Source organism: Chiroxiphia lanceolata, chromosome 2, assembly GCF_009829145.1.
Source record: "Chiroxiphia lanceolata isolate bChiLan1 chromosome 2, bChiLan1.pri, whole genome shotgun sequence".
Lineage (NCBI taxonomy): Eukaryota > Metazoa > Chordata > Aves > Passeriformes > Pipridae > Chiroxiphia > Chiroxiphia lanceolata.
Window position 1 is genome coordinate 57738928 of NC_045638.1, and position 24914 is coordinate 57763841.

At 37.5% G+C, this 24914-nt stretch overlaps 1 protein-coding gene across 4 annotated transcripts in view; it reads left to right on the top strand.

Moving 5' to 3' along the window:
* The first annotated feature begins 594 nt into the window (after positions 1-594).
* The window catches only part of RCBTB2 (RCC1 and BTB domain containing protein 2), a 34174-nt gene continuing 9854 nt past the window's right edge, over positions 595-24914 (top strand). The window contains exons 1-10 of one of the 4 annotated variants that reach the window (XM_032679638.1): positions 595-770; positions 9482-9542; positions 12042-12200; positions 12678-12828; positions 14869-15035; positions 15720-15878; positions 17417-17524; positions 19478-19620; positions 21388-21578; positions 22001-24603. In XM_032679638.1, the coding sequence (XP_032535529.1) occupies positions 9504-9542; positions 12042-12200; positions 12678-12828; positions 14869-15035; positions 15720-15878; positions 17417-17524; positions 19478-19620; positions 21388-21578; positions 22001-22020 (1137 nt within the window). In that variant the 5' untranslated portion in view covers positions 595-770; positions 9482-9503 and the 3' untranslated portion in view covers positions 22021-24603. The other 3 variants (XR_004355336.1, XM_032679637.1, XM_032679639.1) reach the window with 3 other exon arrangements.

Consider the following 24914-nt stretch of genomic DNA (forward strand, 5'->3'; position numbering starts at 1 on the left):
CAAGCAAAACAGGCAGGTTTCCTAAAAGGAAAGCTTATCAAGTCTATCCTCTTTGGGAGTGCTTAATTTTAAACATAAGCCGTAGGAGAAATAGAAGAATACTTAATATTCTCCCACTTCCTTTGTGAAAAAAATGATTGCACATTGGAACAGTATAGCAATATTTAACATTTCCCTAACATTTGCCTTTGACCACAGGTCTCGTGCCATGTGTTGTTGCCACATGTACTTAGGCCCAGGCAACAGCCTGGAACGGGCTACCCAGGGAGATGGTGCAGTCACTGTCCCTGGAGGTGTTTAAGGAAAGACTGGATGTGCCATGGTCTAGTTGTCATGGTGGTGTTCGGTCATGGGTTGGACTCAATGATCTCAGCGGTCTTTTTCAACCTAATTGATTCTGTGATTCTGAGGAGGGAAGTGGTGTCTCCCTCGACACTGTACTCGCTCTGACCATGTCTTCCTAAAGCAGACATGTCATCACAAGGGACAAGGCCTTGGGAGTTCTGCTCTCCCCTGCAGCATTCCCAAGCAGCCAGCCCTCTCTGCCGCGGGGACAGAAGCCCTTCCCCCGCCGGGCTCGCAGGACAGAAGCTGCCGCTTTCCAGGCTCCTGCTGCAGTGGGTGGATCCCTGGGAGGTGCCAACCCCCTTCCCTTCCTCTTCCCCTTCTCCCCCCGCCTTCGTGGTGAGGAGGTTCCTGAGCGTGGCAGCATCTTCCCTTGGCTCATTGGAGTGGGGAGGAGGAGCCGTCGCCGCCTGCGGGGAAGGAAGGTAAGCTGCGGCGGACGGCGGGGAGGGAAGGGGAGGGAAGGGAAGGGGGTTGGCTCCCCCCCTTCGCTGTGTTTCGCTTCCCCGTGCGGCCGTCGGTGGGGAGCGGGGCAGGGGGAGGGCGCTGCCTGCGCTGGGCCGGGGTGGTGCTGCGCTCCCCGGGGCTGCGTCTCCCAGGCACCGGGTTTGGAAATGGCCGATAACGGGGAAGGCGGGGGCTGTGTGTCTGTGCGTGTGTTCCACTTCTGACAGGAGTTACGTTTGTGTGGTTGGGGGTGCCCGATGCCCGCTGGTGCACCCGAGTGTGATGGTGGCGGCACCTTAGACAAGCTGAGCTTGGTGACCATTTGTGGTTTTAAGGAAAAGAGAGAATACTTTGGAAACCAGGGACCGTTAATTGTGTGGGAGACGGGCGGATTGAACCGTGTTTCCTTGTGGAGGTGAAATTTCTGATATCGGTGGATTCCTAATATCGCGCACAATTAGTAAAAAGATTTTACTCCCGGTTATGAACAGAGTAAGGTCTGTAGGAAGTCATGCTTGTGCAGCAACAGAAACCATTTGGGCTGAACTGATGGTCCTTTCAGTACCTGAAGGGAACTGACAAAAGATGGGGCGAGACCCTTAACAAGAGCGTGTAGTGACAGCACAAGGGGGAATGGGCTCAAATTGAAAGAGAGTAGGTTTAGATTAGATATTAGGAAGAAATTCTTTACTGTAAGGGTGGTGAAGCACTGGAAGAGGTTGCCCAGAGAAGCTGTGGATGCCCCATCCTTGGAAGTGTTCAAGACCAGGCTGGATGGGGCTGTGATGGGGCAACCTGGTCTAGTGGAAGGTATCCCTGCCCATGGCAGGGGGGTTGGAACTAGATGATCTTTAAGGTCCCTTCCAAGCCAAACCATTCTATGATTCTGTGATTCTGTGTTGCAGGATATGAATGCAAGCATGGGGTAAAGGAAATGTGGAGAATCAATCGCCCTGCTGAATGTGGGTAGGAGAGGTAATGCTGTCCAGATACGAGAAATAAATGTGTAAGAACGATGTGGGATGTGAATGATATGCTGGACCAAAAAGTAACAGGAAGAGATTGTGTGGATAAAAAAAGAGTCAAGCATATGTATCATTGCTTTGAGAAAATAAAATTATAAGAGCTTTTGATTATGTCTGCCATAGACTGCAGGAATTGGATTTGGATAAGAATATCACTTACTGAGAGATGCTATCAGGAATTATGTCACAGATGGATTTCTTTCTTAGATCATAGAATCACAGAATGGTTTAGGTTCAAAGGGACCTTAAAGTTCATCTAGTTCCAACCCCCTGCCATGGATGCCACTCACTAAACCAGGTTGCCCAGGGCCACATCAAGCCTGGCCTGGCACACTCCCAGGGATGGGGCACCCACAACTTTTCTTGACAATCTGCTTGTGCCCTCACCACCCTCTGAGTAAAGAATTTCTTCCTAACATCTAATCTAATTCTGTCGTCTTGTAGTTCAAAGCCATTCTGCCTTGTCCTGTCACTATCTACCTTTGTGTAAAGTTACGCTCCCTCATTTTTTATAAGGCCTCTTTAGGTACTGAGAGGGCACAGTGAGATCTCCCTGGAGCCCCATCTTTTCCAGGCTGAACAACCGATAGATGCAGATAACGGCATCATTTGGGCGTATAGCAATGCAGTTGATCTTACATACAGCTGCTATAAGCTTACCAAATGAGCACTGAATTGTTTTAGACTTGCTCTCAGTAAGCAATGTGGAAAATTCCAGGAAGAGCTGGTTTATTAGTTTGTGATCTTGTATCTTGGACATTTTTAAATAAATAGAAGTAAAATAGGTGACTAAACAGAGACATGTTTGAAATTCTCAATTTTAGATGGGCAAACTTAGAAAAATCAGGAGGATTGATTAGTGATGTTGTTTGTACAGGAATCTTGAGGGCCCTAGAAGAAGTAAAGAGGGTACAAAGCTGTTTTGTGCTGAAAGTAGAATCTATTTGGAATTTATATCCAAAAAAAGAGAAAAGATCTAATGAAAACAACTTCTGCCCATCTCAAAAAGGATTTTAGGAATAAAGAGTAGAAAAAGGATAGTTAGCCAAAATAAAAATTAAGAGGTAAAGTGCAGTTCTACAGTGAGAATTGACATCAGTAATTCTCAGTTAGTTATAGACAATTGTTTTTTAAAGCTTCTTTAATCATGTAAGTAAAATAGAAGTAAGGTAAAAGCAATAATAGAAGTAAGACCACTGAGTGATAAAGTTGAGATAAAATGACCTTGGCATTATGATGCATGTGATCTGTTGCAGTTTGGAGGAGACTACTCCGGTGGTAGAAATAATATTAGAAGCCTACACTTATACCACAAAGAATAACATTTTGTCTCTTAATTATTTTTAAGAATTGGGAAACCTCTATGTATTATATCTGATCCAATGCTCTTGCCACTTAAAGTTCAGCAGTTCCACTATCAGAAGACTGTTAAATACAGAAATGGACAGTTACAGAGTCATTTATTGGTAGAGGAAGTGGGCTTCATATGCACATTCTATTTATAGAATTTATGTACAGAGATTGCATTTCTTTTCTAACATACGGTATTTTTGTGTGCAGACAGCTATAACTATAAAAATTTAAACTATCAGAATTCTTAGCTCTGGGTGTGTCATACCTGTGATGTGTGTGTATTTGTGTGTGTATATATATATATATAAAATTAATTTTTTTTAGATATGCACATGTGTGTGTGTGTTTGATGTATATACCTCTATATATGTGTGTTTTAGGTGTATACCTACGTAAATTCTGACTTTGTGTCGAGGAACGATTTCACCGTCCTCCCACTCACCCAGGCATTGCATGCTGGGTTCATGGGAAGTGCTCTGGCAAGTGCCCAGTGTTACAGGGATGCTACAGCCAGATTTGTGCTGGAGCTGTGCTAGACATCATCTTGAAAAAGATCTTGGTGACTCAGTATGTAGCCTTCTTAGGTGTAGGCAGGAGACTGTCACAGACCATGGCTCCAATGTGCAGATTGTGCTAAACTGAAGTAAACAAGGAATGTTCGAAAGAAAGCGAGGTGTGGTTTAGTAATGTTTATGTTTAGGTTTTTTATTAAGGTTTGGAATGTTTAAGAAGATATATTTTATAAATCAGAGCACTTAGTCTAAGGATAGAATGACCTTCTGTGGGTCATTCTAAGGAGGGGCTTAAAAGTTAGAACTGTAGAAACTATCAATATTTCTTCTTTAACAGCTAGAACAGACTGTGAGGTCAAAGGACAGCTGGACCTGATGTATGGCTCAGTATTTGGCTGGTTCAGGTCACTGTAGGCTGCAAACAATTTAGGCTAGGTCAGATCTACTTAGAGAGAGCATAGCAAAATGTGTGCATTTGCATGCTGTTTTTCTGCTAATGCAGTATAGTATCTATGGTTACATATTAACAGAAGGGATCTTTCCAGGCATGCAGTTCCTATGGCATGGAACTGATATTCAGTCAGGCTTCCATATGCAGGTACAATGGCACCTGACATCTGAAGTTTGTACGTGGGTTATCCTCAACAACTGCATGACCTGTTAGTGTTTCTTAAGTTCCTAAAACTTTAATAGTTTCCGTACTACAATTCTTTAACTTTGTTTAAAAAAATAATAGCTGTTTCTTTCACATATTTACTGCATTATTTTGAATTGTTTTGTTCTGTTACATGGTCCATATTTTTAATAAAGTTCTTTTAAAATCAAGTCTTTGAAATAATTTTTTTCCCCTAAAACCAGTTCCTTGAACTTTCATATTGAAAAGTCAAAATGAAGAATAAGTTTTTAATTCTACCAAATCAGTTGTATGGTAAACAACATTTTATGTAACATTTAAAATAGGCAAGAGCCAATGGTCGCATCAGTTGTATTTTATTATGTTTGGTGTATGTATAGATTGCAGGAACTGAAGTGTATTTATAATTTGGCTAACAATTCAGCAAAGAGAAAGAACTTTTCAAGTTAATTTTCTGAAAATCTTGGATCAGCTACATAAAAATTGTGGACAAATGTTTTTCTTTAGTATCTCAGGTTATATTTCGGTTAAATTTGACTGCATTAGGTTAGATTTAGACACAGGAATGACATCCTGTTCTCAAGAGACTGTCTGACAGAATGTTTGATTATTTAACAAGACAAGATTATTTTTTTCTTCTGCTGTAAAGATTTTCCTTCTTGTGGGTGATGATGATTTTTTTTTTCAGTTGCTTCCATTTTTGTTGCTGGCTGGTAAACAATCCACCATTTTACATCAGTGATGGTGATAAACAGTTCTAAAGTGGAAAAAGTAATTGGAATAGCAATGAGAAAAATAAAGAAACTTAATATGAGCACTTGTCTTACCATCATATAGGAGTTTTAATAGTCCTAGGTGACTTTCTAAAAATTAAATTAGACAAATTGTCTTGCTAGCCCAAAATCCCAAGGTTAAATTTTTTGGAGAAAAATCTATATAAGATTTTTCAAAGCAATTTTGTCACTTAGGGCAGAAATTTCACACCGGACTCTAACACTTATTTTTAAACCATTGGAAAGTTGAAAAATCATGCCCTCTGTTTTCTATCCTATTTTCTCACTTCTTTCAAAATGTTTTCCGCTGATGTATTTGCTCTTCATTGCAGGCATATTGAACCTCTATTGAAGGATGTTGCTAAGTGTGGGTAACAGGACAGTGTTCCCACTATCTTCCTTGCTTTTCATGTGCCTATGTTTCTTTTATGTGTTGCTCACATCTTATCCTTCACTACTTGTATTCATGGCAACCAATTTTTGTTTGGGGGTGATGATGATACTGGAAAGAAGGGCTTTGCAAATAGGCTTCAATCATGAATACAAGTAGTGAAGGATAAGATGTGAAGTAGTAGGCAGACAGTGGAACTTGCAGCCAGAGCCAAGAATTCACAGTCTGGTGTCATGAAGCAAGAAGGGAAGAAGAGAAGATTATGCTTTAGTTGGAGTCAGCAGTTTTTCAAACAACCAGTCGCTGTTTGTCAGGGTCTGCAATTTCTTGCTTATGGAAAATGCTGCATCAGTGGAGGAATGAATGACAAGCTGAGTTCTGTCAATTTATTGTCAGCACTGGGTGAAGTAGTGACATTTCACAGAGAGAATCACAGAATATGCTGAGTTGGAAGGGACCCACAAGGATTATCGAGTCCAACCCTTAGCCCTGCACAGCACCATCCCAAAGACTCATATTATGTACATGAAAAAGGAAGATAATTTTGAAAATATTCTTCCTAGAAAGGAATCTCACCCGTTCAATCAGAGCACATGTTGGCAATATTTCTGGTCTTATCTCTCCTGCAAAATTGCTTGGACAAGGTAGCATCATGTCATGACTATTTCAGTAGGAAACTGCTGAGAAATCAGGAATAGAGAGAGTTAGGTTCCTTTCCTAAAAGTCTCATCAAGTTGCATTTTTTCTGTGACTTTTTCCTTTTCCTAGGCCTGTGGTTAGAGTTCTTGGGGAAGAAGCTGCAGACAGACCTTTGATTTGGCAGATGAAATTCATAAATGCTCAAGTTAAGTGGGAGGAAATACTAAGTGGAGTTCTGAAAATTTTTGTTTGCTTGCCAAGTTCCTAGAGAGAGAATCTACAAGAATGTTTACATTCTAATGTCAGTGAACTAGTTTAAATATTTAGGGTTAAATGGTCTTACACTGCTTATAGAGCTTGGCTGTTAGAATTAGTACTTCTATATTCCTTAATTCAGTCTTATCTGGACTGCAGAAGCATGTGTGATTTATCCCAAGATCTATTATGGTTGGACTGAAATGAGGATAAGAACTATCAGATTCCAAGACCTAAACTCAGACTGCCAGAGTATGCTGTACAGATTCTTAATTGTTCTTGGATTCCAGATAAGAGAATCGTGAAATTTTAATATAAATATTTTTTTATCAAAATGCTGTGCACTTCCTCAAGAAGTGGATGTTTACAATAATGATTTTTTTCCTTTAGATCTGCACTTTAGAATTTTTTTTGCGGGAATGCAGCTAGTGAAAATTATATAGAGTTTTAGTACATGGGAAATATTTTTTGCTTACCCTTTTACTTTCTAAACTAAGCATTGCTTTTTTTTTTTTTAGATGTAGTGGCTAGCTATTTTAAAGTAAGGCTTTTTAGCAATTCTGTGAATATTGTAAGATTTAGTAGATGAATGAACCCAATAACTTGTCTGAAATGGCTAGGATATGTTTTTCTTCTGTACCTGATTTACTCAAATATAAAGGGGTTTTCTCTTCTTTATGATGAAAATACTGTTTTTTCCATGCTTCACTCTGCATATGCAATGGTTATTTTTCTGGAGGGAGAATTCTTACAAGTAGGGAAATATGAATCATCACTAGTATTTTAAAGGTATACAGATAAGATAATACTTAAACAGATGTAATATTATTTTTTTTGTCTGTCTTTATTTTTGGGATCCCAGGGTGAATATGTACTCTTAAATCAATTACAGGTTTTTAGAAAGAACACCTTTGTTTATGCAGACATGTGGCAATCAGTACATACTTGTATTAGAATACATGAATTCGAATAAAAGAATAAACTGGTATAATTTGAGTCACCCCACATACTCCTATGGTGCTGCTCAGAAATAAGGTGTCTGTGTTTGCAGAGCAAACTGAAAATGGAGTTGCAGGGTAATTTTCTCTTAGTTATAGAGAAGATAAAACATAACTTTTGAGTTGCGAGGACATGTAATTGATCTTTATTCTTGAGAAGTCAGGGCAGAACTGTCAGCATCTTTGTGGGGACTGAAAAGTAGTGAACTGGAGCACGTTTTATTAAGTAACTGAGGTGATTAGACCCTAATGTGCCTTTCCTTATACTAAGAAATAAACTGCTTTTAAAGTCAAACCATGCTTTTGTCTGAACAGATGCAATTGAAGGGAAATATTAGAAATGGAAAAATCACGGATATCAGTTATGTATCAAATGGCCTGAGGAAGAAAATGTGGAATTCTACATTTATTTAAATTAGAAAATTAATTGTTAATAAATTTTTCTTTGGAGGCTGAGCGTAGGCTAAGGATGGCCAAGAAGTGGGTACCATATCAGCATTGCTAGGCAGTGCTGTAAATTGATAATGCAAAATATTGGATAGTGTTGATAATCAGTTTCGCAGTAGGACTACTCACATACTTGAAATTAAATGTTTCAGAACTTCAGTTCAGTGGTACAGTCCTGCTCAGGCTGTGGTCATGCCAAAGGCCTTGATGAGATGAGTTGTTTCTAGTTTAAGTAGAGAAGATGTACACAAATTCTTGTGCAAGTAAGTTGTTGAAGAAAATAAGAAAATAACAAATTGCTTAACTGCAAGAGCTCAACAGGTTACTCTGTTTCCATGAAGTTGCAAAGCGTGGTAAATGGCTGGCTGTGTTTATTTAGGGCTCTGCTCATTGCACCTGTGTAACTGCCTGGTGCCATTTAATTCTTAGCTGCTGTTCCAGCTTGGCACAGATACCTTATAGGTCATGTATCATATCTGCCAGCGCTGATTGGTGTTGGGATCCCCAAGGTTATCTCCAAAAGCAGTAGGTGCTAACCTGTAGGCAACTGTATCAGCCTTTTAGTTTCTCTAGTTGAAAGGGAATATAACTTAGCTTCAAGTTATTTGTTTGGTTGCGTGTCTGAGCCTTAAGCTCAAAGTCAACATGGACAAGAGAGCAGCTGGATTTCACACGAGCTGAATTTATCATTTCGTGTCCAAACTAAGTGTATGAAATACACTGTGTGTATGTAGATTTGTGAATTTTGTTAAAGAGTAAGCTTAATAGTGTGCATATTCAGTATAGCTGAGCTGCAGCAATTATTTGGGGGTTTATTAATTTTAAATAAATATTTTGTTGTTTATTCAGTAAATTAAATTATATTTGTTAAATCATTAACATTTATAATACTTAAATCATATGAATTTCATGTATTTTATGCCCTTGGCTTAGGTCTTATCGCATGAAGTCCTACATAAGAAACACGTTGAGCAGTAAGTTAGGTCATTTTATGCAGCTGCCTTTGATACTCCTTTTAGCATGGTATTCCTCTGAAAAGTAACTCAGTAAGTTGGTAGCTGGTTTATTGAATGTTATTTTGCCTGTAGTCAGAATTTTACAGACATGTAGTTTTAAGTCATTATTTTCTGGCAATACTTTCTGAAATAGAATGAATATGTTAAGAACTCTCAGTAAACCTGAACAGACCCAAATATTTTTCTAAAATTGGTTTTCAGAATGTAACTGGAATAAAAACATTTGAAGGCTTAGGCCAGAAATTAAATACTCTGGCCAGTGTGCTTTTTCTTTACATAAAGAAATGTCTTGAAGAATTATGTCAGCAAGGTTCTCAATACTGCAATAAAAATACATTGGAGTATTGTGTTCATAAAACATCTTTCTTTCCAATCACAGAATGATTAGTTCTACTACTTGTTTTAGAAAACCCGTTTTGTCCAAGAATTAATATTTTATGTAAGAATACAGAAGTGCAGAGTCTGTCTAACTGGTAATTGTACAGTTGAATGTAAGAGCAGAACTGAGTGAGCTTTGTATGACTTGTTTTCTCGTTCCACAGAATCAAATAGCTCTGGCTTAATATTGAGCCAGTGTGTATAGTTTCATAATGTAGTTTTGCGGCAATACGATACGGTGATTTTAACCACAGTTCTCTCTCTGCAGGGGGACACAAGCAGAAATCCATATGGAGGATGAGCCTCCTCCTCAAGGAGTCAGTGCCAAGGTCAGAGTGTGAATTTGTATTGAGAGTTCTGTACTGCTCTACTCAAAAGGGAGAAGCTTGGTTCCATTTAGCAGTAGCTTACTAAATGCTAGTAGCTTTCAAGATAGACACAAAACAAAAGCTACAGGTAGAAGAAAGGATACTGGCAAAAGAAATCTTGCTTAAGTGATCCACAAAATATTAGAAGAACAATATATTCATATGATTCAGGTCTGTGTTCTAAGATTCAGATCTAGCTCTGCCTTTCATGACTTCATGCGATATAATGAGGGAACTGATCACTTATGGGATATAAATATTGGCAGGCTGATAGTTCAAGCTGTTTTTCATTTTCTTGAAACAAAATATAATGGAGAAGTGTGTAAGGGGAGAAAGTATTGAAAGGTGAAAGAGTAACTCTTACTGAGTTGAATGTAACTAATAATTCCAGAGACATGATTTGGATTATGCATATTTTTTTTCTGATAAAGTTTTTGTTATTTCTTTTGTTAAAAAAATATCAGTATCATAAGTGTGTCCTTCACTGCTTATTATAAGATTAGTTAGGGATTTTTCTTTCAGTGTATTATTTTAGTGTTAAGAAATGCTACAGTTTGGGGGTTTTTTTAACCTACTAATTATAAAGGCAGGACTTGAGTGCTTTCTAGAAGGAAGTTACAGAAAAAAACTTTTCTATTTAAAATGAATGGGTTCTGACCCACTGAACATTTGGAATTTAGAGCCCACATTGTAAAGAAATCAATGTATTATTCTAGTAAAGGAATCTGTACAAATGAAGGACACCCTGACTGTCCTTTTGAACCTCGGGCTTCATCAGTCTTGAGCAAAAGTGGGATGCAGCTTTGTTGATGCAATTGGAAGAGTAGTCTGTGATGCTTTCGGTATCCATTATCATATTTTAAGAGGGCTGTAGAATTAATGCTAACCTCTTGACATAAAACAAATTATTCTGTAAACAGCAGATGAATGAAGACTGATTCCGTGTGGATTCTGGTCCTTCATCTCTGATAAGCCTGCTATGCGTCATGGAGGGCAGCATTTGCTCGGACTAGCTTGGACCTACTTGCTTGCTGACTTATTTAATAACATAATGTCTGTTTGTCCAGCTGACTGCTGCCAAATGGATTGTGTCAGCAGAATCTTACTTCCCTTTCACTTGCAAATTTGGCTGAAATTGGTCAGTTATTTGCTGTGAGGAGATGGAGGAAGAACTGGTATGATCAAAACCACAACTTTTTCTTTTTTTGTGAAGATGACCAGTCTTCCTTTCCTCTTCTCAGAAGTATATAATAAAGAAATGTGTCATTAGGTGATATTTGTTTCTTTAAAATTAAAAATTTCCTTTTAATTCAGGATTAATTTAGGGTTTATATTTTGAGTTTCAAATGTTATCTCTATTTCTGTGTACATTTTTTTCATAGTAAGTGATATTGTTATGACTGACATAATGTGCTTCAGACTCCAAATTAGAATTTATTCACATCTTTGTTTCAGTCAGAGGTAGAAAAAAAATATGTAGTGTAACAGATCATTTTATAAGTCTGCTTGAAATAAACTAAGGATGCAGTCATCACTGTTATGTGGTAAAAGAGATCATACCTGTGATAGGTAAAATCTATTCTTGCTTATCTTCTGATTTGGCAAGTAAAGGTTTTTCCCTCACATGGAGAGCCTGTTTCAATTTCAGTGAAGAAAATCTGATGCACACAACATGCAGAATTTGTTATTAAAGGTTGATACTGCAGCATTTTTCTGTTTTATGCTATACCAAAGCAGTAGAAATGTTGCATGAGATTCAGACATTAGCTTGACTAATTTTAATGTTGGGACAGATCTATTACTCCTTTCCTTTAACTGTAGACTTATAATCTGTCCTTGGATAAGCTGGGAAGTGTTCAATTGTCTTTTTTATTTTATTAAAAGTCTACTTACTTGAAATGTAAATATTCTTAGGAAGTTCCCAAAGACTCAATACCTGTTGAAACACAGAAGTAAATTTCAAAGGTAAGGGCGAAAACTTGAGAAATTTTTTCCTTTCTCAAGTTTCCATTTTCAATGCATAAAAACAAATGTGCATATTTTTCAAAGATAAGTATATTCTTGGGCAGACTTTTTTTCTGTTTTTTTCTTTTCACAGTAATTTTAGCCCTAGAGGAAAATACACCAATTCCAAGTTCTGAATATATACTTTATAATTTATATTAGAATACTGTACATTGAGTTCTATAAGCTAGCAGTCATGTTGTATGAATATAATGAAACTATGACCTCTCCATTTAACTTCTTATATGGTACTTTTCTCTATGAATATAGATCCCTTCTTTCTACATCATGATATATTTTGTTTATTTTAATATCTTCCTTTCACGTATTGTTCTAGAATTAAAATACTGATTTGTGGTTGAAAAAGGAGGTAGTGGTGTTTCTCTAATTTTTTACTGTGCAAAAGCATATATTTCTCTCTGTCTAGGTATTTGATAGCATTTTTTATAATACCAGGTCTTGGAGGCAACATTATTGTCAGCCCTGAAGATGCTGGATGTTGGGAAATGGCCAATTTTTTCTCTCTGTTCCCAAGAGGAGCTCAAGTTAATTCGTCAAGCCTGTGTATTTGGCAGTGCTGGTAATGAAGTGTTGTATGCAACTGAAAATGATGAGGTAATTGTCCAAGAGTGTGTATGAACATGGCATGTTTAATCACTTATGTATCAAGTTATTCTGCAAGCCAGTACTATGATAGTATACCTGGAGAAAGTTTCATGCAAAATTGTCTGATTGTTTTGTTTGCTACTAAAACATTTTGGGTTTAAATTAATGGCTTCCTATCACAATCAGAGGATAAGGAGAAGATGGAGTTTGACATTTCTTGCAAGTGCATAGTGACAGAATGAGACATAAACTGGCAGATGGGAAATTCTGATTCAGTACTAGAAAATAAAAATTACCATAAGAGGGGTTAAATCCTGGAGGGGTTGTGGAATTTTTTTCCTTGGAGATGTTCAAGAATTGACTGGACACGGCCTTGAGTCAACTGATCTGTTTAGGTCTTTGTTGAGCATGGTGGGTGGACTAAATGACCTTTGGAGGAGGCTCCATTCCAACCTAAATTACGAGTCTGTGCTTGTTTTATAACAGGTTTTTGTGCTTGGCATGAACTGCAGTGGGTGTTTGGGAACAGGAGACATGCAGAGTACTATTGAACCAAAGAGGTTAGATTCCCTATGTGGCAAAAAGATAGCCTGTCTGAGTTATGGAAGTGGCCCTCATGTTGTTCTTGCTACAGAAGGTAAAGTATTATCTGAATATTGCTTTTTCTGATAGTCCACTTTAATTCATTCAGCAGGTGTGAAAGGTCTGTACTGGTAACATAGAGAGAGAATTGTGAAAGGTATTCTGAACTGTTAAGTCCAGCATATTTTCATTGGTGAATATGACATGTCAGCTAGCTTTGTTCGTAGCTTGTTATCTTCAAAAGTTTTTCAAGCTCTACTTTGATCTTGTAACTACTTGAGGATGGGGTTTCTTTCACTTTTCAGTTAAGTTTGGAACTTCTGATTGCTTTTGAAATGCATTAGTGGCAGTATTATGCCCATATGTTCTTGTGCCAACACTGTTCTTTAGCTAAAATTCATCTTTTCTCTCCAGTACCTACTTTTGGATGTGCTTTTAAGACCTGTTATATTGCCTCCCAGCATTTTGTTTCCTGCACTGACACTCTATTATCCACATCATGGTAGTGGCTCCTCTGTTCATGATTAAGTACATTATTGTCAAAGACAAATTATAAATATTGTGTTCCCAGTGAGGTTCTGCTGGAGCCTGCCTGATGATATTCACATTTGTCTCTCTTTCTACATTAATAGAAGTGTTTTTGAGTAGTCTAGATTAGATGACTAAAAGTAGGTGAGGGGAATGATGCTGTTAATGTATTCTTTATATTCAGTTATGTTTCACCATTTTCTCTAGTCCTCATGGCAGATCATTCTGCATCCTTTTTTTATATATGTGTCTGTATTATTCTGAGCTCTGTTGCTAGCAGTTCTCACTGATACACTCATACTTCTTGCCCAGATGATAAAGTATTGCAAAAGAGCAGGTTCAGAACTGATCCCTGATCATTTTTACCCATAACTCCATTCATGTGAATCACTTCCATTCAGCATAGCCTTTTTTAACCTACCTTTCAGAGAGCCATTATATGTTTCACAAGTATTGTGTTAATTATTGTCATTTCCAGTATGTTTCTGTGTGGCTGTTTCACTGAAATTTGTATTCACGTCAAACAAATTTGTATTTGGTCAAACAAAGAAAATGTTGTTGACTTTTTACAGGATAAAGTGATTAGATTTAACCAGTTATTATATAGAAATATCGGTTTAGTTCTGAGGGAAATCTTCTTAGGGATAAGGAGTTTGGTGATCTCCTTAGAAATCTGATGGAGTTGTATATCAAACTCAGCTCTCCTGCAATAATGGCATAATTTGGGTTTAGAAAATGATGATGATGATGATAATAGACAAGATGAATGTGGGACAGCTCTTCATCAAGTCCTGCACTACTGTAGCTAGAGGACACTTGATTTAAAACAGATAAAGGAAAGTGAATATGAAAAGGTGTTAAATTCATAGATAAGAGGCCAATATATGTATATTAAAGAGAATTGGAAATACCTTGTAATATCTGTACTCTAGTGATTGTCAGTGCTTGGGAACTGCAAAGAGTGACCAGGCTTGTGTTTCCTGTAAACAGGAGCTTTTTTTGCTATTGCCAGTTGGAGACAGAATTTTACACTGGGTCAGCCATTGGTCTAACACAGACATATCTTGCAGTCTTAATTTTACTAGCGTGTTTTTCAAAATACAGGACATGACTAGTATGTTTAAATAACAAGTAAATAATATAATTTTTATTAATAAATACTAATAGGTTTTTCTTACAAGCATCCTCATGCATATTGTAAGCTTGCTATTTGAATTTTCCAAAGTGGGAAACAGTGCCAGGGCATAGACAAGAAACTTTGATTGTCAGTAACAAAGAAATTGAAATGGAAACTTCTATTTTCTGTATTGCATCATCCCTTTTCTTGTAGCAATGTTTTCCTTTACTATGATTATGGTGATACTATCCTTTTGCATTTGTGTTTAACACTATGTGAAGGTAGCACTGATATGTCCATGGGCTGAAGAGCCCCACAGGCCATATATATATTTATACACTTAAATATGTGTATTGTAATTGACTTTGACTTTTCAGTTTGTAGTTTTACATTGTGTACTTACTGGAAAAATAGAGATTTTTAAACCAGCTCTTTACGTTTTTGTTGTAGAAGGAGAAGTGTATACATGGGGTCACAATGCTTATAGTCAGTTGGGCAATGGTACAACAAATCATGGTTTCGTTCCCTGTCAAGTCTCTACTAACTTGGTGAACAAGAAAGTTATTGAAGTTGCCTGTGGCTCTCATCATTCTATGGTGTTAACATCTGATGGAGAGGTGAGAATAGCGGGAGTAATACCTATTTTCTCGTAATGAAACTCACATATGTGAGAAACAGGAAAACATTCTGCACCTAGAGCATTAAAGCTTGCTTTTTACTGTCTTCACTGTGCTGATGCAACACAAATGTTTGATAAAAATTGATTTAAAGTGCACGGGGAATATTGGTTTTTGTGCCACATCTTCTTGTAATACCAAATTATGATTTCTTTGTAGAAGGAAGCCAGTTCCTTCCTGTGTTGCATTCTACTGTAAATGCTTAATGGCATTAAAGCTGACATTAATGTAAATTACATTTATATAAGGAATTCTACTTGCCAAAGTAAAAAGTTTCCTGTCATGTACTCTGAGGTGCTGTTTGTGCCAGTTAGCCATTCTACTTTGGGTTCTGGAAAACTAGAAATGGATTGTTCCAGCATTAATGCAGCTGTCATGTTGCCTCTTACCTTTGAGTGGAGGAACATAAAAGAATGGGATATATAAATATTTAGATTGGCGTATTTTTGTTAGAAACTAATGAATTGTAAACCTACGTATCTTCCTAGTAATTTCCTAGTACTAGAACACATCCACTTGACCTTAAAATATTGGGTTTTATGCATATTGCTTTTATGTCTCTTGAATATGTACTTTGAACTGTATGTTATGTAGCTGTCTTTTATGACAATTGTCTTGCAACAGGTATACACATGGGGTTATAATAACTCAGGCCAGGTTGGATCTGGTTCAACAGCTAATCAGCCAATTCCTCGAAGAGTTACTAGCTGCCTACAAAATAAAATAGTTGTTAATATAGCTTGTGGACAGATGTGTTCCATGGCTGTGGTGGAAAATGGAGAGGTAAGAAATTTGAAGTGAATTTTTGGGCTGAATTTTATTTTATGTAATAATTTGACATGTAGATAATTTTGAACTTGGTAGTAATGAGCTACTTCTCAGAAAAGTATACCTTTCCAGACTCCCTCAAGTCTACCTGCTTGTACTTCTCCTAAAAGTCTTTGTCATGAATTGTCCTGCACATTCCAACATACTTAAACACATCTTCCTATCCATGCTGATTGTGGTTTCTTCTTTAGAGAGGAGGTAGAGTGAAACAAGTAAAATTGTTCACTAACATTTGGTTTAAGGCTTTTCAGTTTCTGTACTTCCTCATAAAATTTAGCAGCTGTTACTTTATATCAATCAACTATTGAAGTTGGCTTTGAGCTGTAGGAGTTCAAGTATCAAATTTCAAGTTTAATTAAAAATACAGTTCTAAAGTAAAAATAGCATTGTGAAGGTCAGACTTTTATACATTCTGGGATTAAATCGTTGAATATATATGTATGTATACTTAGCATTTCATGCCAGCTGCATTTTCTCATATGCAAGAGTAACTAAGTTTGTATCACTGATTTACTGATTTTTAGAGCCAATATTATATTCTAGTAAAAATTAAGGTGCTGATTAATGCATTATCCTACTGTTGTCTTTAGCATTCGTAGACAAATTATTGTCTATGCTAGAATCTTAAGTATTGAGTGTGATAATAATCAGTGAATGGTATTTTAATTTTCAGTGCTCATATACACACACCTTATTTCAAGAGAAAACAAAGAAAATAAAAGTATATTGCGTATATTTGTTGTACTGCAGTACCCCTTGTGTCTCTGTCATACTTTTTTATTCTCCTTGCAAAGATACAAAGAGGTTGTAGAGTTATTGTTTTTTCAGTTCATGTGAGCTGAAGATTTTGGACAGTCTACATCCTCTCTAGCTCTGTTTCTCCAAGTATTTCAGTTTAAAACTAAGTAACTATTGATTGTTTACAGTAGAACATATGTCACTGAAATTATCAGAGCTCAGGATTTTCCCTTTTTTTTATGTTCAGGGTAAAGCTGCCTACTCAGACTGTTGTGCAAGCTTCCAGTTTATACTTGTTTTCATGTGTTTTCTTTTCTGTTAAAAGATTTTGGAATGAGAAATTAGGTCTGTGAAAAAGGGAAGTATTATGCTGAATTTGCTCTGTGCTGGCAGTCAGGCATATGAATCACTTATTTTCTGTTCTTCTTATTAGAATATTGTAATCTTACGTAATCTAACTCTTAAAGAGCAAAGTGAATGTGGAAGTTCAGAATTCTACTTGAGTTGGTATTTTAAAGAGAAATGGCATCCAAAATTTGCAGTGCAGAAAAACATGTATGTGTGTATATATGTACGCTTATATAGGTATGTATATGTGTGTGTGTCTGTGTAGCTACATGTAAAGTACAGATTCTGAAATGTGGGGAGAGAAATATTGAAGAAAATTATTAGTATTCAGACTCTGAAATAGTTATATTGCTTTCAAAAGAAGGAGATAGTAGCAAATGGTTAAAAATCTCTGTCTCTCTTCTAAGGTCTATGTCTGGGGTTACAATGGGAATGGCCAGCTTGGACTGGGCAGCAGTGGCAACCAGCCAACACCGTGCCGAATCGCAGCTTTGCAGGGCATTCGTGTGCAGAGGGTACGTGTGTGATGCTCCATGGCAAACCCTTTATGAACCACTGAAAGTATCCTAAAAGCATATGCTACATCCTAAAGGCATTTGCTACATAGTCCTCTCTCTCTCTCTGTTTAAAGTGCTGTTTGTCAGAATAAAAAAACATGTATCTTAAGAGTCTTTCTAGGATATCCCATTCTTCTTTAACTCCTGCCTTCATTTCTGGAAAATTGCTGCAGTTTAGCATTTTGTTTGTCTTGCAGACTGAATTTCAGTTTTAGAAATGCAGTCCAGCCACAGTGGCTAACTGGTGTTTGGAGTGAACAAATTGTCTCAAACTGCTTTTGGTCAATAGTTGGTATGATTTTATGGTTGGTCTTGGTCTTTGGAAGTTATTACACTTCACCAAATAACTGGGCTGCCAGCAGTGTAACTAGCAAACTGATAACTTCTTTTAACGGATAAGAAATATTTGAAGTATCTACAGAATTTGTACTGAAAGTTTTTAATTGATTTAAGCAAAATAGAGGATACTGTTTGTTAGAAAACAGTGGTTTTGAAGATAGCAAAAATTTACAAGTGTTTTGAACTTTGGATCATATTTGTTGCTTTTGCTCAGGGAAATTAGGGATTTTTTAGATCTTTTAAAGGAAACTAATTTAATTACATAGTTTTACATTCAGTACCTAGGATGTAGACAGGAGCTTTTCTGGTAACAATTGCTGATGGCAAGTAATGTAATAAAGTGAGTATTATGTTCCCCTGTATTTATTCTCCTATTTAGAGAGTGAGTGCTCCAGTAAGTTTGGCTTAGGTCCTATTTCCATCCACTTCATTTGCTTGATATTGATTAGTACCATGTTGAAGACCTCCAATCAGTAAATAAATCAAGGATTTACTTCATTTAAAGCACATCACATGCTCCATGTGTGTCAGTGGACTAAATGTACTTGCAGTATATATGCTTTGCAGATTATATAAAGATACGTGGGCTAGTTTTGAACAATGTAAATTGGTTCTTGATAGCCATCTAACTGTACTAAGTTACATTAACTCAATCAGAGCAAGACTGTTGCTGCTAATGTTGCCACTGTGTATCTGTCTGTATGTGGGACATACGCTGCATATGTAGATTGTGAAGTAGATATTTGAGCAACCTTATGTGAGGTACCTGAGAGGGCAACTCAGCAGGACGGCGTGGATTTCTACAAGAGGTTGTGAGCTCACACAGTTGTGTGCTGCCATCAAGATGGGGAGTTTTATGTCCTCCCTCTCTTTCCTGGCTGATTGCTTATCTTGTGCGGGCACCAGTGGTCCTCAGACCCTACTGTGAGAGTTTTTTTTCCAGTAATGTAAGTTCATAGCATCACGGAATGGTTTGGGCCATAAGGGACCCTAAAAGTCATCTAGTTCCAACCTCCCTGCTATGGACAGATACACCTTCCACTGGACAGGTTGCTCAGGGCCCCATCCAACCTGGCCTTGAACACTTCTAGGGTTGGACCCCCAGCAGAGGGTCCAGTGAGCATTAGAGCGGGCACAGGGAGGAGGTAGTTTTGTGTGGCTGGAAGTCAGGGATGAGGGGACCAGACAGGGAGACCTCAGCTGTTTTTACAGTGGTAAGCTATTCGCACTGGAGCAGTTGCCCATAAAGCAAGGTCAGTGCAAGACAGTCTTTATTTTTCTACATATTTTTTGTATTTGTCATATAGCTTTCCTTATTTCTCAATTTCCAGCTTGTTTTTTTTCTTTTGCTCTGCTCTTGAGATTATCTGTCAGTGTGTCTCATTGGTGTATTTTTTCCTCAAAGTCACCTCATCTACTTTCCTTTCCTTTTAAATAAACTTATCTCTATTTGTAATTTTTACACTGGTGTAGTATCAATAACATTAACCTATAGCATAACGCGTCTATCTGTATTAACTTACTGTTACATAAAAATGAGATTATTTTTTTTCTCTTTATTATTCCTTGTAGGTTGCCTGTGGCCATGCACATACATTAGTGCTAACAGATGAAGGTCAGATATATGCCTGGGGATCCAATTCATATGGCCAGTTAGGTACTGGGAATAAAAGTAACCAGTCTTACCCTACAACAGTTGTTGTGGATAAGGACAGGTAATACTTACAGTCCTGCAGTCAGACATTAGTTGACATACTCTCAGAAGAGCTACAGAAAATTATGGTATTTTTAATCTATTTTTGGAAGAAGTAGCCTGTAATTTTTTTGCAATGGTTCATCTGCTCAATGTGAAGAGAATTTTCACTGAAAGTTCTCGAATCTGCCCCATAACCATCCTTGTGAAAGAGAAACTGGATATTCCGAGTCTGAATATGCTATTTTCTGCTTTGGCTCACACTGTACTTAATAGGCCCTAATTGCAGTTTCCCTTCAGTGGTGTAGTTTCATGGTTTGAAGTCAATGATGAAAGTTTTATTGTCTCTGAATGTAAATTGTGTTTTAATATGCTACTTTTGACAAGTGTGCAGAAAAAATGAAGAGTGGACATCTGCAATTGTTATGTGTTGTTACTGCCATTATATCTGGCTCATAATCCAGGAGAGAGAGAAAGGGAGGAATTCTTTCTTGGTATTGTTGTCTAAAAATTAAGCTTAGATTTTTGCAAGCTAAATATTTTCCTTTAAGTCCTTGACGAGTAGCAGGGCAGTTATTTCTATTGCTGTTGTAAAGCCATGTATGTATATGGCCAGAAATCTTTGTCTGTTCTAGACTGAGGTCTTGATTTTGACCTCCTGTTGTAAATAATAAGACAAGTGAGATGTCCCTCCTAACCTTGTGTCTGTGTACATTATCGTAAGGAAGTGGCATCTCCACTCTGGTGATGACACATGGCCTGATCTTGAACATTGCTATTTCTTTGTGTGTGTTTATGTTTTTGCTTGAAATGTAACTGATTTTTTTTTCCAGACACTTTGACAGCAATTAAAATGTTACAATAATTTAGTACAAGTTTTAGTGCTGTATGCTGCCTTTCCCTTTTGTTGGCCAGAATATGCATTCTGTCAGTGAGAATATTGCCTCACTAAAGCCTGCAAGATTGGTGCATGCAGCTTTAAACAAGTTTTTTCCCGGCCATTTTCCCCAGGCAGCTGGGAAAACAAGTAAACAAGCAATAGTTCAGATTGCAGAACAGTGGATTGTGTAATGTTGTCCACAGTGGGAGTTTTGAAGTCCTAAATCAACCTTAGGATTAGAGAGATAGCCCAGCTAAAAGACACTCAGAAACAGCTGTAAGTGCTGTTTGGTTCTAATTTTTAATTTTCAAAATGAAAATCCATTCAACATAAGTAATAATAATTATATGAGTAATGACACTTCAGTATTAAAAATTAAAAGAAGTATATTTAAATTGTTAGTTTATAACTGTTACCAATAAGCAAGCAGAAGAAAAGGTTTTCATTAACTTTCAATTATAAGGCAAAATGCAAATTTTTTTTTTTTTTTAAATGCCTCCTCATTTCCTTCTCCAAGTATTTGTTCTCTACAGCTTAATGCAGGCACTCACCTCACTGCCCAGCACCACTGAGGACATTCAGAGACCTGAAACTCATCATAGCTTTGCTTGAGGGAGCCAAGGGGGTCAGCAGAGCATATCCTGCAGCAGATACACAGCTCTGCTGCAACAGTGTCTGCTCGCTCCCAAGTTTCTTTTCCACAGAGACACTTTCTGAGTGCACGCTATTTGAAGAAACATTGATAGCCCTTTTAATTTTGCTGTGTCTGATCAGAAAATGTTCTTGCTTACATGCATGCTTGAAAATACGTTTTGCACCAGAGAAAGAGAGGAGAAAGTACTGTATTTACTGCATTTTGTTCTTATGACAGTGACTTGCTCTAATTTCTTTGTTTGCTTGTAAATTCAGAGTTATAGAGATTGCAGCCTGCCACTCTGCTAACACGTCAGCTGCCAAGACCCAGAGTGGCCAGGTGTACATGTGGGGCCAGTGCCGAGGGCAGTCTGTGACCTTCCCCCACCTCACTCACTTTGCCTGCACTGACGATGTGTTTGCTTGCTTTGCTACCCCTGCCGTTATGTGGCGTCTGCTGTCAGTAGGTGAGCTTAAATATTTTTTGTTCTGACATCTTTCTAAATAAAATCATTAGTTCGTAAAACAATTGCATGTAATTGAAGCCTAAACTTAGTTTCTTGCAAAAATTTATACTGGAAAGCATGATCATAATCACATATTACATATGTGTAAATGGAATTGTAAAAAATTGCTTAAGCCTGATGGCAGAGCTAAATAATTGTCTGTTTTATTGATGTGGTTCATTTCTAAGGGGAAATGCCTTAGGTTTGAGGAGGGGATGCGTGTATAACCTCTATGTGTTACTGTCCAATGGTGTGGGTGGAGAAGCCGAGTTTGAATTTGGAGATTTGAGGAAGCCATGCAGAACTCTGAGGAATGCTGAAGCTTTCTTTTATGCCCATAAGTAGACTACTAAGAACCGAGGGACCCAAATTGCCATTTTCAGAATTAGCCACAGGCACTTAGAGTCTCATCACAAGTAATCATGACCTGGGCTTCTGAAGAGACCAGTTGCTGGATCACAGATATTTGATTAACATTAAGGTCTGTCTTGCTGGCCTTGACTAGAAAGAGTTAAGTATATACCACTGTCTAACAGAAGGGTCATTCTTCAGCTACAGTTCAATCTTGTAATGGTTGCTAATAAAGTTTTGCTGACCTAATCAAAGATTAGGTTGTCTGTGGGTGTCATCTGGGAGCTTAAGCTAAAAGCTAGAATGCGGCAATTTTTTAATTTGTAATTTGAACTGTACTGAGTCCATCATGCTTCATCCCATTTCTGTAATGCCTTCATTATTGCTCTTGTGTTGCTGTATGGCACCTTGGGAGTAATTTTTTACTGTAGCAGCTGCCCGTTTTTTGGGGAGTTTTTTTGACCTTGATGTCTTGGTCACTTTGGAAATAACACTAAGACACTGTAGCAACATTCTGCCAAAGCATAAGGTAAAAACTTACAGGAGGAAAAGGTTACTTTACTTTTAAACAAAACTAGTTTCAGATGCACTTTCAAATTTGTGGCTCACATTCTCATATGTGCCAAATGGTCTGTCCAGCATCCCAGCACTAAAATGTGTATTCAGGTGATCTGAGGGTTCCTTGTGATGACACAGGATAAAGGATGCTGGCTATCAGGCCCTTTTCTTGTCTCCTGGATTCCTTTTAGTTAGGTGACTCTTTGCTGGTTTTGGATGTGCCTTTTTGCATGCTCTGGGAGCTGAGAGTGACTAACTTCTTCATCTGGTCCTCCCTTGGCAAGTTGTCAGGACTGACTCACTGTTATTTGTCATCTGATCTATGCGTGCTGAGAATCCTCAGGCAGCTGCATCCTAGGATCTTAAATTTGCTGAACTAGGTGCCATGGACATCTGCCATGCTTACAGCCCGCCTGTGTCTGTTTTATTCTGGTGCTTCCACACCCAGGCATTCCCATCCACTCCCTGTTTGTGGCAGTTCTAACATTTCTAATGCAGTTCTTAGCACTGACTGTTAAGGCGTTTTCTCGGCTTTGTGCCTTGTCAGTGTGAACGGTCTCTTCATTTCCTTCCTCTGGCTCCCCCTTAGCTGCTGTAACAAATAAAAGCATCTGTTTTCCCTCTAAGAATTTCAAAGCTGAAAGTCTTACTCAGTTTTCCTCTGCTGGCTGTAGAAGTCATCTGGAGATGTGTGTCGGTGGACATCCAGATTGCCACTTAACTTTGAAGGAGAGCTTCAGCTTTGCATTAGTGCTTAAAATGATTACTTGTTTGGATAGCAGAGGTCTGAATAAATAAACCACATGTTGTACAAAATAAGAACTAACAAAGCATTTTACAGTATCATTGTTTCAGAAAGATATTTTATTTTATCACTACACTGGATTTCTCTCCCCCACCTGCTCCAATCATTTTACTGTAAGCCACCACAGTTCGATAATATTACCCTAACTGGGTATAGCTGAACATAAGTGACATCCTCTAAATCAAATGAAAAATGATTGTGCTAAACAAAGTGTAACAGTATCAAAGTGTGTGTGTGTATGTGCTAAGTTTTTTCTAGAGCTTGTGGAGAAGGTCTTTCCATTTCCAGCAGATTACTATTTTGATTTCTAGATTGGTAGGTTAGAGGACCTAGCATTTATATAATTTTCTGTAGAGAACAACTAATTACTGACTCACAAGATCTGTATAAACCCATAATATGTATTGATATGGTAAGAAGACAAAATGTTTTCAGGATTAAGAATGAGGTTTGGGGGGTGGGTTGTTGATTTTTTTTTTTCTTTTTTTAGTAGTATTAAAGAGGATAGTTCTCTGATACTGCCAAATATGATGGAGATCTGGATCAGTTCCGGAGGTAAAAGTTTGTATGCAGATAGGGGATGACTTTTCAGAGCTGTCACATGCTGAGTGGAATATACATACAAATATACATAAGACACACAGGAATATGCAGACATTCACACAGAGTGCTTCTAGCACTATTAAATCTAGGGAAAACTACTCTTTTTGAATAGACTTGATTGGTCGAAATACCAACTTAGTGTTGGTATTTACTTTTAGGGATATTGTACTGGGCAGTTTCACTGCAATCAATATGTTGTTTATGCAGTAGATTTATTTTTGCTGTAAGATGTCTCCTTGTGGGAGCATTTTAGAAAATTGTATTGTGATTATTTTATTGACCTTTTGGGTATTTTATAATAAGTAACAATTTTAATTTGGAATAATTTACTCAGTAATGGATGATAACATTTTTCTATCAAATGCAGCAGTAAACTCCTGGGACTGTTAACTTTTTTTTCTGGCATTATATAGATGAGTTAGAGGAATGGAATTTACAGGTTTTTAAATAAAGATGTTTACTTGGATTAGGAAACTAGTAAGGACTGAAGAAAGCTGCCCTTTCTTTGCTTTTCTGGAACTCATAGAGAACACATCATCTGCTGGGGTTTTTTACTAGCCTTAAGGAGATGTCATATTTATTAAAAGTGTTAATTGCTGACAGATACCCATGATGTTGTAATGGGAGATAGGTGGAGTGATTACTACTTACTATTAAGTCCCATTTTTATTCTAGAGCCTGATGACCACCTAACAGTAGCCCAGTCACTAAAAAAGGAATTTGACAACCCTGAAACTGCAGACCTGAAGTTTCTAGTGGATGGAAAATACATTCATGTTCATAAAGTTCTTCTCAAAATTAGGTAAGGCACAAACCGTATAAACTATATAAACCAAACTATGTAGCATAGTCCAGTGTGCTGAGTAATTACTGCAAAAAATTCTTGACTTATTTTTACAAACTCTCTTTTCTCTGAGCCATGGGATTCACCTGCTATCCTTCACTGTTAGTCTTTTTTCCTCATTTAATCGCTTCTTTTG